Source organism: Rhopalosiphum padi, chromosome 1 (genome assembly GCF_020882245.1).
Source record: "Rhopalosiphum padi isolate XX-2018 chromosome 1, ASM2088224v1, whole genome shotgun sequence".
Lineage (NCBI taxonomy): Eukaryota > Metazoa > Arthropoda > Insecta > Hemiptera > Aphididae > Rhopalosiphum > Rhopalosiphum padi.
This window is the reverse complement of record NC_083597.1, coordinates 7,673,009-7,686,661: the sequence shown is the minus strand read 5'-3', so window position 1 is coordinate 7,686,661 and position 13,653 is coordinate 7,673,009. Positions and strand designations below refer to the sequence as shown.

The following is a 13,653-nucleotide window of genomic DNA, read 5'->3' as shown; positions in this document are numbered from 1 at the left end:
TATTTCAATTCACTACGATGACTTGCCTCGATTACTATAATATTTCAAATATTCGAACGAAAACTCCAAATAACGTTAAAATTAATACTTAACTAATATCGTTACACCTGTATTATAATCGAGTTGATATAATTATCGAGTCGGAATTAAAAATCACAAGAATGATTTTAGTTTTTAATATACACAAACTATACAATTGTATACATAAAGAACTTTCAAGATTACATTATTAAGACATTTCGAAATAAATAACAGAATGTCAAACGCACCACTTTAACATGTTAATCTATGCACTTCTAATACAGATTTAATATCATACACCTACCTATATTTACGTTCGTATAAACATTTTGAATAAGTGTTATATATTCATGCAAACCGATTTCAATAATGAATAATATAATAGAGAACCAAGACAATTTTAAATACATAAATTAATATTTCAGTGTGCCCCAGCTGCTTTAATTTATTTATTTGTATGTATATGGTATATGTATTCTATTTATTCTTACTTTGCATTTATTCTCGTTCATCGTTAATTTTAAATATTATAAACGAAATGAGAGTTGAACATTTTTTCATTTTATTTTTAGTATAATGGGTAAACTCCTATTATTTACATTAACATAATACAATGTATTCATTAAATTGATTTTAATTGATAAAATAATGATCATTGTAGATATTTTTTTTTGTATTTTATAATTATGCGAAAATACAGCATTGATCATAGTGATATTAGAAATTTAATGGAAATATGTCAAAAACTGGTAATAGCCAATGTAGGTATTTTTTTATCATATAATGTTGTTATATTTATGTGCCTATAGATAGATAGTTTAAAATATTTTAATATTATTATCCGTAAAAACAAATTACTATTTATTGTTATTCAATTAATTTATCTATTATTATGGATGATCGATAAAACCATATCAAATATAGTGTGTTCAACGCCTTTTTTTATTTTTTTCTTATGTGAAATTTGTGGCTAATATACACAGACCAAATTTTCAGAATTGCATTTCATTGAAATAAGCTGATAAAAAATAAAGAAAATATCATTGTAAAACCAATCATTTTTTTAGTTATTTATATTCTAAAAAAAAAATCAATTCAATTCAATAAAAAAAAGTTATATTAGGTATATTAGGTAATTTATTTTATTTGACAAATATTTAACTTTAAAATTAAAAAAAATATATTTATTATATTACATATAAATTATAAATGTGTAAATGTGTTAATAATAAATAAGTTGACTATCGTGGCAACAGTTTCTGATTTTTAGTATATTTTAAATAATTAATAAGACTTAAAAGTCAAAATCAATTTTAGTTATTTTTTTAAAATGCGTTAATAGGGTACAAAAACAAATATAACAACTGCTTGATATACGCGTACTGAAATAATATAGTGAGTGCAGCGACGATGAAAATATCAATAGCACAATTAAATTTCAGATAAATCAGCATATCGAATAAACGTATGAGTTTGAAAACTGAAACACTGTGCAGTAAATTTGTTTACAAGGGAGTTAGAACAATTCAAACATTTACAAGTTAGTAGTGTAAAGGACGATCGTACAAATTTAAATAGTTTGATCATTAAAAAAAAATAAAAATTATCAATTGAATTGTCTTGTCAATACTATAGTGAAAACGAAAAATGTTCCGATTAAATAAACTTATATTATAATATTATAATACCATGACATACACAGAATATAATATTACTATCTAATGAATTCCAGTTACGTAAAAATGATTTTGACAGGCTTAATTAATACTGAAAGTCTGAAAATATTATTATAGTTGGTTCCATTGTGGTATTTATTTATTTATTTTTTCAGCTCTCATATAACATTTTTAAGCTAAAACCATTAATGACGTATATAAACGACAGACAGTGATAGACGACTCCCCGGAGCTTTATTTTTAATTTATTCGCTATGAGTATTGACAAAATCAGTAATTATTTTGGGCCTATAATCGGTATTTAATTGTTTCCACGTCACCAATATTCCATAAAATAATAATTTATATATTGATAATCAACGTCTGCAACAGAGTGGGGATCTTTAATGATTGTATAGGTTTTAGTTTATCGTAACAAGAAATTAAGGTTTTGACGCACTAAACAAGTATTAATTGGATATTCTGACTATTTTTAAGACTCTTTTGTACTGAAATTCTTAATAAAATAACCCAAAACTATAAAATAACATTTAAAAGACACGACACTAAACCCAAGTACTAAATTAAGTTGGTGAATAAAATAATAAAATGTATAAGGTCTATATAATTAAAATATTTTTTAATTATATTTATTATTGGAAATATATTACATTTTGTTTACAATATAAACGACTTTTCTTGTTAAAATTCAATTTACGCTAAAAAAAAATAATATGTGTTCAAAATACTTACAGATTTTAATTATACGCATGATTTACGAATATAGATTTTGGATTTACATCTATCGTAAAAAAATATTCGGTGATGAACATAACTTTACATTCACTATCATTTATTTTTAAAAACAATAAATAGTTTAAATCGGGGTTTTTTTTTTTAAAATCACACTTATAAAATCTGAACAAATAACATAATCAGTGAATTGAGTATCAATTTGGTAATTTAATATTCATAAGAGATTATTAATATAATTTTAATAACGTAAATTACAGTGGATAGTATTCTCTGAAAATTAATTTTGCTATTATACGTTTTAATTCAATTATTTCATCAAGCTTATATTTCAAGTTTATATCATAGGAATTCGTTACAAATATGCAAAAATATCCTGATTCGTTCATTAGCATATTTAACAAGGTCTGTATTTGTAGGGTAAGATAATCTCAAGTAAATATCGAATTATACATAATCAAGTACATAATTTGAAAACAAGCGCATACATAATTTTATGACAAAAATAATATTATCGTTTTTTGCTTAAATCGTTTGGCTTAAGCACAATTATCTCAATTGTATACATACAATATAATAAATGGTTGTGTGTATTAAAAATATTTTGTCAAACTTTCAACGAGCATTGGCTCCCAACACTTTTAAATAAATGATGAAAATAGCACGAGTTTCCGCATTACATTTAAGTGTCTAATAAGATTTTGAAAGTGCTACTATTACATATAATTAGTGCAGTGATTCCGAAAGCAAGCCATGTCGAATTAATCGATTTTAAATTAAATATGCACAGTCACTACTGTATTGAAAGTTCAATTAACTTTTTAAATAGAGTGTTCTAAAACAAAATGTAAATATAAAACATACATAAAAAAAACAAAATCGACGATTTAAATTATTTATATATTTTTTTTTTTTTATTATAATATTACTCACGGTATTTTATGGTAAATGGTGAGTAGCAGCATATTATGCGATTATCAAACAACTTCGAAACATAAAAGAATACCTATATTTTAAAATATAATACGGATCTGAATAAATGTTTAATTATATTTAAACCGCCACCGCACATTATATTTATCGTACAAAAAAGCAATACGATGGTTGATGAGGTCAGTCATAATAAAATATCACGGAAAACAACAAAGTTGAATTAAAAATAATAATGTACGTATATTGTGTAATATAAAAATAATGTAATAATATAATGTTAGACTCTGAATTCTACGTGACGTCACAATAGCTTATTGTTAAGAGGCCGTTCTGGTAGCGAAAAATCGACCGTAAAAACATGCTTTCGTACTTCCCATTTTCCTCAGCTCTCAATAGTCGTAGAAACATGATTTATACACCAAAATAAACTTGAGAAGTTCCTCTAGATGATCTCGTTCCAGATTTTTGAATTTTTTTTTCAAACCGGAGATATTTGCATTTGAAATTTTCAAAATTTTTAACATTTTTAAAAAATCATATAAAATAGAAAAAAAAAGATATCAAAAATCTGGAACGAGATCATCTAGAGGAACTTCTCAAGTTTATTTTGGTGTATAAATCATGTTTCTACGACTACTGAGAGCTGAGGAAAATGGGAAGTACGAAAACATGTTTTTGGTTAAAAAATCATAAATTTACAGTCGTCATGTGCTGCTCTGCTAAGTATAGCGGCAGCGTTCGAGAACAGTGTTCATGCCACCACCCCGCGCGCGACTGCAGCCGTACCGCACCATAGGTTTAAACTGGTTTTCATATCGCAGTTTATAAATAAATATTGTCAATTACGATAACAATTATGTTGGTGACCAAATAATATTTTAACCGATATTGAATTTTATATTTCGTGTATTATTATTCTGCACGCCGTATTAAAGATCTCACGTTATCATAAAATTATTATAATTTGTTTAATAAAAGTACGATTTGAATAATTATTTTTTTAATCTTGAAGAGAATTTGATGATTTAGTTAATTTTATTTACGCTGAACCATATATGAAAAAAAAAATATGAAATTTAAATCGATATAACAAAAAAACACCTTAGGTACCTACAATCTGCACGGTTACATATGAATAAATAATAGCCTGTTGAATAAAGTGACAAATGTAATTAATGTACTTACGATATAACTCGATAACTTATAATAGTCTAAATAATAAGTGATTTAAATCCCTAATTATATTAATTATTTACATAAATCAGTCAAATACTGTAATTATTTTTAATTAGTAGGTACGTCTATTACAGATTATTTATTTATTAAATTTAATAATAACAAATAAACAAATTTAAGCCAATTCAAAATATGACAAAACTAGTTGACACCAATATACTTTTTTTTTTTTAAATTATTAATTAAATAATTATATTTACAACCAATATAATATACTATAAGTACATTTGATACGAAAATGAGAAGCACTCGAGTACAAAATAAATCGTCAAATCGTATAAAATATTAAAATAATAAAGCTATGTAGTTATAACATATCAGAATATTATATGTATATCATAATATGATAATATATAGTAGTAATTACTAATTATTGTTATAATATATTTTTTTTTTAAATATTAGAAACGGTTTTATTTATTTTTCATTTATTACTTTCATTTTTTAATTTTCGCTTTTTTTGTTTTTATATTTTCCAAAATATGTTGAGGATCTAAAATTTTGAAAATTACCAAAAAATGTGTATTTAGATATTACCTATCTCCTCCCAAAAACTCCATACCAATCTGAAGTCACTGGACTTATAAAAAGAAACACAATGTCATATTGTAATTCACATTGACTTATTTTATTGGCTTTTGGTAATTTTTTTTTAGAGTAATAATAGGTATCACATATGAAAATTTAGTTAGGTACAAACTATAAATTCTTCGAAAACCAAATACAATATACAAATTAAACTTCATAGAAAATATAAACAAGTTAATTTGGCATATTTAACTGTGCAATCAATATAAATTGATTAAATTAAAATTGAATTACTTTTTACAAAATATTAATAATCATACAATTTATTATAAAAAAATACTTAGACACAATTTTTTTTTTTAATATGTATTTGAAGTTAAGCTCTACACAGGGCCGTTTTCAGCCTTTTTGAGGCCCTGGTCAGTGAATTTATTTAATTTAATTTATTCGCAAAGTAAAAATGCTTAAACAATTTAAAACAATGCTCTTTATAAGTTATTTATTTCTCAATTACGAAATATCGAAAAATGTATTTTCAGAATTTTTTTACTAGTGTTTTAAGTTAGTATTTTGATATAATTCATTAAAATCTCAAAAATATATAAACTATATAATAAGAAATTTATAAAAATGTCTTCACAAACAATTTTGATATTTTGTAATACTCATTTTTTAAAATAAATAATACTCGTAAATAAATAAAATAACAGTAGGTACCTATATATGTATACTTGAAATTTTCACCAAATGTTTATATTATTATTTTTATTATAAAATACAATTTTCAAAATTCTTTAACTCTTTTTGAACTACTTATATAGGCGTGACAAATATTCATCTATTTAATTTTTTTTCTTCCATAAATGGTTCAACATTTTTAAACATTTAATACAAGATCCTAAATAACTTAATTTTTTATGTGTATAAAAATATAAAATACATAAGCGCAATTTTTTATAAATGCATTTGAAGTTTAAGCTTCATTTTAGTCCCTTTAATTGTGTTTATGCATTTAATCGACTTAAATACTAAATAATCCCAAAAATATTTAAAGTTTACCTAATTGTTTCCCATGATGAACGCACGATAATTAATTATTAGCACCAGTCACTATTTGTTTGTAAATTTTGCTACTACACACTTTTTTTTTTTTATTTGCATATCTAGACAATATCAGGGTTATCACTAGTAAAGATAAACTTTTTTTCGTCTATTTGTCATTTGTTATTGCACACAAAGATAAGGGCTGATCAGCACCTAAGAAAAAGGTTCTACAACAGGTTTGATTATACCACAGAAAATTCTTTTATCTATTCTGTGATTATACCTTGGAATTGTGCCTTGAGGATTGAATTAAAATAAAAACGAATTAAATTATATAATCCTTATTTAATTATTAAAAAAAATATTCGTGTTTTATAAAAATATTGTTTTGGATACGAATTGCTAAAATGTCCTCATTCAAGAACTCTGATTTTTTTTTTTTTGATATCGGTTTTTGTTTTTAATATATTCATTTTACGTATGGAGATGATTTGTCAGTCTATAGGATAATTAGTATAGGATATATTATATGATAACTTATATTTAAATAATTGTGATGTACAATATTTTACTTGATTTCGTAAACAAATTAATTTCATATGCTCATAAAAATTTTTCTATATTGATGCTGGAATTTTTTTATAGTCATTTGAAGAAAAAGTTATGGATAACCTTTTGTTGTGTTTTTTTAACCTTAGATATAAATTATTACAAAAATTTTATGAATTTTCAACTTCAAAATGCCTTGCAAATGTTCGCAATTTTGATATATTTTGTAAACATTTGAACTTTTAATGCTTATAAGTTATAAGCAAAAAATGTGACTAACGATTTTTGATTTTTTTTTTTTACTACCATAAGAACAACTTATAATAAACATTATATTAAATTTTAAAGATTTTTTGAAAGCCGAATTTGTTTTATCGATATTTCAAGAAAAAAATTCCCGTTTTTCCGTTACTTTTTCAAGGTTTTTCCTGACGCTTTTGAAAACTACTACACAGCATATTTTACTTTTGACCACAAAGTACCAACTAGATTCAATTTCCTTTTCAAAGAGGGACTGAAGTCAAAAATCAAAGCACTATTACTACTCTAAAACGTGATGACAGACACAAAAATAAAAATAATAAAAACATTCATATACGTACGTAAACATAATAAAATAAAAATTTAATGAGAAAATAAGTGTGACAAAATTAAATTAGTATACCTAACAGTGATTCATGTTTACTTGCTTACACGTACATACCTACTTAGATACTCGAACTGTAAATAAATAAAACGACAAACATAATCGTAATACGACATTTTATTTTGAATTTTTTGCATATTTTTCAATAATTTTATCGTTTAGTGTATATAATAGGTAATCTATTTTTCAGCAATTACAATAAATTTTTGTTACCAAATTTCGATAGATAATGAAAAAATAAATATTTTTTTTTAAATAGGATTTGATATATTTTAAATACACACCAATTTCGTCTATTGGTATCTAATATTTGAGATAAATTTATGAATACATATAGTACATTCATTTATATTATTTTATACATTTTTTATTCAACTATAATATGTTTAGTTTTTTTTTTAAATGTACGAGGTAAAAAGTATAAAATTGTCAAATGTTTATATTATTATATTACATTTTAAATAAACATAAATTGAAAGTAAAATCGTATTATTTAAAAGGTATTTTTTTTTTTAATTCGATTCGATATCTATATTTATTAAAGACATATTATCTACATGTTTTGACGATTTTAAGTGTGTATTAGTGCATGCTTTTTTAACTAATTTTTAATACATGAATTTCCGGGTCATATATTTATAAATAAAATGTATTTTCTTAGGTTTAGTATCAGAGAATACCAAGGTATTCAATTTAAATATTTGATAGACAAAAACATTTTTGGAAAAATGGTGGAAGACAAATTTTTTAAATTATGGGGTTGATTTACGGCGTGTTGGGGCTAATGATGGGGATATTCTTCGTTGCAATAGTTATATTAACTATACTTGTGGACACATTTATGTATCAAACTTTTTGGCAAGACTTTTTTCTAGCATTACCTACCCATATAATTTAATACTTCGGTCTCATAAACACAGCTATAGGTACTTGTACATTAAAAATCAAGAGTTTGATGCGTTGGAAATAATAAACTTTCAGTGTCATAAAAAAAAAAACAATAATTATCCGAATTTGTAGCATGAAATGGTTTAAAACCATCAAAATTAATAATGTATGTATTTATTTATATGAATGAATGTAGTGATTAATATATTGATTTGTTTAATTTGTATGTACATTTATTATATTTATAACTATAAATTAAATTGTAATTATATTTTATTCATAACGTTATATTAATCGATGGCAATAATTTATAAATTATTAGTATTATTAAATTGTTACTGATAGTTTTTTAAATAATAACTATATGTTGTAAAATAGCTTTTATAATTTAGTTTAAGTATTTCCATACATATTTAGGGAACAGAAACTTCAATCAATAATACGATAAATAATATCGTAAAATTAGTTTATGAACGCGCAAGCGAGCGCGCGCTTATCAAATTCAAATTTCAAATTACCCCAGTAATATAAATACAAAATAGCATTGACGCGAAACGTTCTAGACGGCGGTCCGAGAAATAATAATGTGCCGCTCCTGAGACTATTGCGCGTAGCCCCTCTTTGGTAAAAGTGGGCGTGGTTACGGGTGACCGCCGCCGCGGCGATATGAAATTCAACGCCATCTCTTGAGCGTTGTATACGTTTCACTTTTACCAGAACGGCCTCTTAATAGTATTTTATTTATTTTATTATTAATTTCCGAGAAGAGAAAATATATTTTTGTAAGTTTTTGAAGTTTGAATAGGATGAAAACAATTTATTAATTTAACAAAACCATGCTGGTGTTTATATATTTGCATTATACTTAATTTATTTGAAATCAAAAATATATTCTGTGCAAGACGCTACGAGTATTTTAATAATTTAACTCTACTTAACGCTAAGTGTATTTATTTAAAATAATACTTATAATTATTACAATCACTGCGTTATGTATAATAACGGTCTCCTATGCTGTTTTTTGCTGTTTTTCATTACGAAAAGAGCCGAACCAGCCGCTTTTTTTATCAATATCATGATCACGTGTCTTTTACATTATTTAATTTTTAACAAAAAAAATTATGTTTATAATTTTATGGAAAAAATCAAAATTCTGTGGGGAGGTACAAATTTGTAGAGATGTATAATGTAGCAATTATTATACTAACTGCTTTTTAGTATTTGTCGCGGAAATTATGTAATTGTAACAGCTGGTATTACACTTCTCACATATAATAGTTGTATACATCAATAATATAAATAAACGCGTATAAATAAACTACAGACGTTTCAATCTTCTATATCCAGCTATTTTACTAGGAAACATCGTATAGATTGTACTGTTCGTATATTCCGCAATAATGGCTTTTGGTGATTGTTAAATTTGGCATGCAGACAATTTTCATGTGGTATATCTAGTTTTGTAATGGTTTGCATTTGGTTGTCTTTGTATGAACTATTGTTTGATATGCCGCATCCTTAATTAGTTCAAAAGTTATTGTTCGAAAGGGTTGAATAGAATATTGTCTATTATTATGCATTATACGTAATACGTATACTATAATATTCCTCGTTGATATTTAAATATTGATTTCAAAAAAATTATCGTACTTGTTAATACCTAACAAATAGTTATAGTATAACTTACAAATAACACAGAATACAGTAAAACAAAAATATGAAATACTTTTAGAACAAAAACATATGAACCACATTATGGAAGTTATTATTACGATTTACGATGGTTACATAGTATAATACTGTTCATTATAACGTCATAATATTAACTTTTTACTTAGATTTGATATACCTATTCACGTGATTTCATAAAGATCAATGATCCAATAACGGAAGTTAAATTAGATTATGTTTCTTTAGTTCTAAATGGTTATTTTCTTGTAGAAATATGTTATATCAAAAACGAGGATAAAACTAATAATTTATAATAATAATTAAATATTTTTATTATTCTTTCTTTATTTCAGAACAATATTTAAATCCGAATTTAAAGTTTAAAATTAAATGTATAGTTATATATTGTTCAATGATATGTTTAATAGCATAATAATATTCATATTGTTAAATGTATCTGAATTATAATATACTAAACTCATATAACAAGACGATAACTAATAATAAACTTAGTATTTAAAATTTGGTAGTACAATGAGTTGGAATATCTATTTAAATGTAGGTAATACTTTCTTTTTTTTTTAATGTAATTTTAATATTTGGTAGTTATTTTATTATCGATCATAGTTTTTAAACAACTTATACTGCAGCGTTTCTCAAAGTGTGGGTCGCCACCCACCCACTGGTGGATCGTCAGTTAATTTTTGGTGGGTCACGAACAATTTTTTGAATTATGATGTCATTGCTGTTATTAATCATAACAGATAACAAGCACACATTTTGTATGCACCTCATTATTAAGAGTAAATTTGTAAAAATATATTGATTATAAATCTATAAAATACTAAATACATAATAAAAATGTATACATATTTATATAATACACATTTTGTTTTTTATAACTACTTTTTGAAAAGTGAAACCATAAGTCTTATAGTAATATGTTACTAGTTAAATTTTATGATTGAAGTCTCATAGGGCACCCCTTCTAATTTCTATCAAGACTTGTACAAATTATCACTATTACTTATTGTAAAAAAAAATTACCGATTGTATTTTTAGCTTTTTATTAATAAGAACAACGTTTATTTTGCAGTTACAAAACATACTATTATGCTCATTTTATTTTCACATTATAACTATATTAATAATTACTATTTCTATAGAATATAATAGAAATGTACATGAACATTTTTAAACAAGGTTAAACAAACCAAAATTACCAATTTACTTTTAGTTAGTTGTTATTTTCTAAATTTACTCAAATTAAAAAAAATTTCATAAAAAATATTGTGTATTATAAATAGTTAACTATAGTGTTAAAATAATAGGTATACTTTTAACTGCGCGAATCATAAAATATATAAAAAAAAATATTTAAGTTCAGAATTTTATGAAAATTATCCACATGTTTGTGTATTTCATAGAAGTGTACGTGAATTTATAGTATTTTGATCTAAGTACAACATTATGACTGCTATTTGAGATAAATTGACTTTAATTTAAATAGGTCAACGAAACTTTAGTACTTCAGAACGTATTTCATATAAGACCTCGATAGACATGATTCAAGAAATTAATTTAAATATAATATGATAATGCGATTAAAACTACTTCACACACGTCTAAGTAAATCATTATGCGTTCGATATCTGATAGAAAATTATTTATTCAAATTTAACACAAACAAATTCATAAAAGTTACCTTTAGTATATTTTGATTTTTATAGTGTACATCTACATTTAATCATAGTTAGGTACCTATACTTAGTTTACTTACTGTATTCAATTTAAATTACTGTAATAAATCATATAGTTTTGTTCATATAGATTACACAGTTACGACAGTATTGATTACGATTTACTGTAATTATGGAGTGTTTATATTAATGAAATATTGATATGATATATTGAGCTCTGTTATTAACAGATACTGCATGTTTTATATATTTTCTTGTAATTATTTTCTCTTAAAATACCGATGAATACCACTTTTTTTCTTACTAACTAACCATAAAGGGTAATACTTATCTATAATAAATTAATAACTAATAATATCAACCAATTAGGACTCTAATATTATTTAATATGCATTTACTAACCATGATTGTCGTTACAAAAATATTATAAAAAACTAAAACCAGAACTGATATTTTGGTTGCTAATATAAGAATTTGTCCATTTTAATTGGTATGATGATTTTGATGACTTAGAATTATTTATTTTTACTAAATCGTACATGCATTTAACTAGAACTACAGGTTAAAATCATTATTGACCGAAACAGGAATTTTTAATTTTAATGAACCGGAAACGAAATTGTTGAAAGCCATTTAATTACCGAACCAAAACCGAAATCAAAATAATAATAAAGGTCTAAGTCCTCGGAGTTACAACGGGTGTGCCTATACTTAATTTTGCTATTACATGGTATATAATATTATACTATAGGTATAATATTATTATGGCGATGATAGATCGTATTAATATTTTTGCGTATCGTATATGTAGAGGGTCGGGTTGCAAGTAGACCTGCACCGTAAAGTAATAGAATTCTTATTTTAATTTTAAAGAACAGCTATAATATTATGTTGTAACACTCGTACGACAGTGTATGACTTACCGTTTCTGGTGGAAGCGACGAATACTTTGACCAATCGTGGTATAGCCCATTCCGCTGTATCCAACTCGCCCCTGAACACTCTTTGCACCTCGTCCTCGTTATTCATTTCTGCGAATCCATATCTGTAATCATAACGAATGACCGACGTTTATAAATATTTTACGGTAACTGAAGTTTGTATGTCAACTCGTGAAAACGTGATAAGATAAATATTATTATAAACAAAACAAAAAAAAAAAACACTCGTGACTCAATCCATGACGATATACGTTTTTTTTTCTTATCGTTTTACTTGTCACGACAATATTATTGATCATCGCTCGTACGTCGTTTATAAAAATTATGATATTATTATGTTGAAAAATTAATACCTAAAAAAACTATTGTAATAATATAGGTACTTATGAAAAAAAAAGCGTACTAATACCTTATTAAACGCTGTGCATTGGTCATTGAATTAAATCGTCGTTATCCGAAAAAACAACACCGATACGATATTGAGATATTTTGTGTAAACGTCTGTATTTGTTAGAAATGTGTGGAGGACCTATTTTTTAAAACCTGCGTGCGGTGAGTTTTGAGTGAAATAATTTTATTATAACAATGTTTAAAACTCATAAAACTATAGTCGTGTTTATATGAGTGTGTTTTATATCGAAAAAGTTTGATTTTTTTAAAACGCATGCGTACTTAGGTTAATTACATACACTATAGGACGTGCAGAACCGTTGTTTTCTAAAGACAAATTTTTCAAATTAAAAATAAAATTAATATTTTTTTCCTTTACGTTTATTAAATTTTACCTGTGTTAACGTTTACTTTATACTCGTAAACGGGAAAATATAACAATATAACCTTAATCAATGTATTATTGTTCTATAAATGAAATTTCAGTCGAATGTTATTTTAAATCTCATTTAATAGTATATAACATTCGTTTATAAATTAATAATCATCACATGGGTTAATAAACAAAATCATTTGTTAGCTTTTTTTTTTGTATAGAAAAAAAAAATATGAAACTATGAGCACTAGTCACCTATATCGGAATATTGATTTATTAGTAAATAATTTATCGTGTCTAATCGGATATATATCTGATTTAA

General features: G+C 24.6%; 1 protein-coding gene across 1 annotated transcript in view; it reads right to left on the bottom strand.

The window, feature by feature from the left end:
- LOC132931635 (protein qui-1) overlaps positions 1-13,653 on the bottom strand; it is a 196,304-nt gene that overhangs the window by 102,913 nt on the left and 79,738 nt on the right. Inside the window, exon 2 of the mRNA XM_060997526.1 lies at positions 12,548-12,669. Within this exon, the coding sequence (XP_060853509.1) occupies positions 12,548-12,653 (106 nt within the window). The 5' untranslated portion in view covers positions 12,654-12,669. The remainder of the gene's footprint in view (positions 1-12,547; positions 12,670-13,653) is intronic.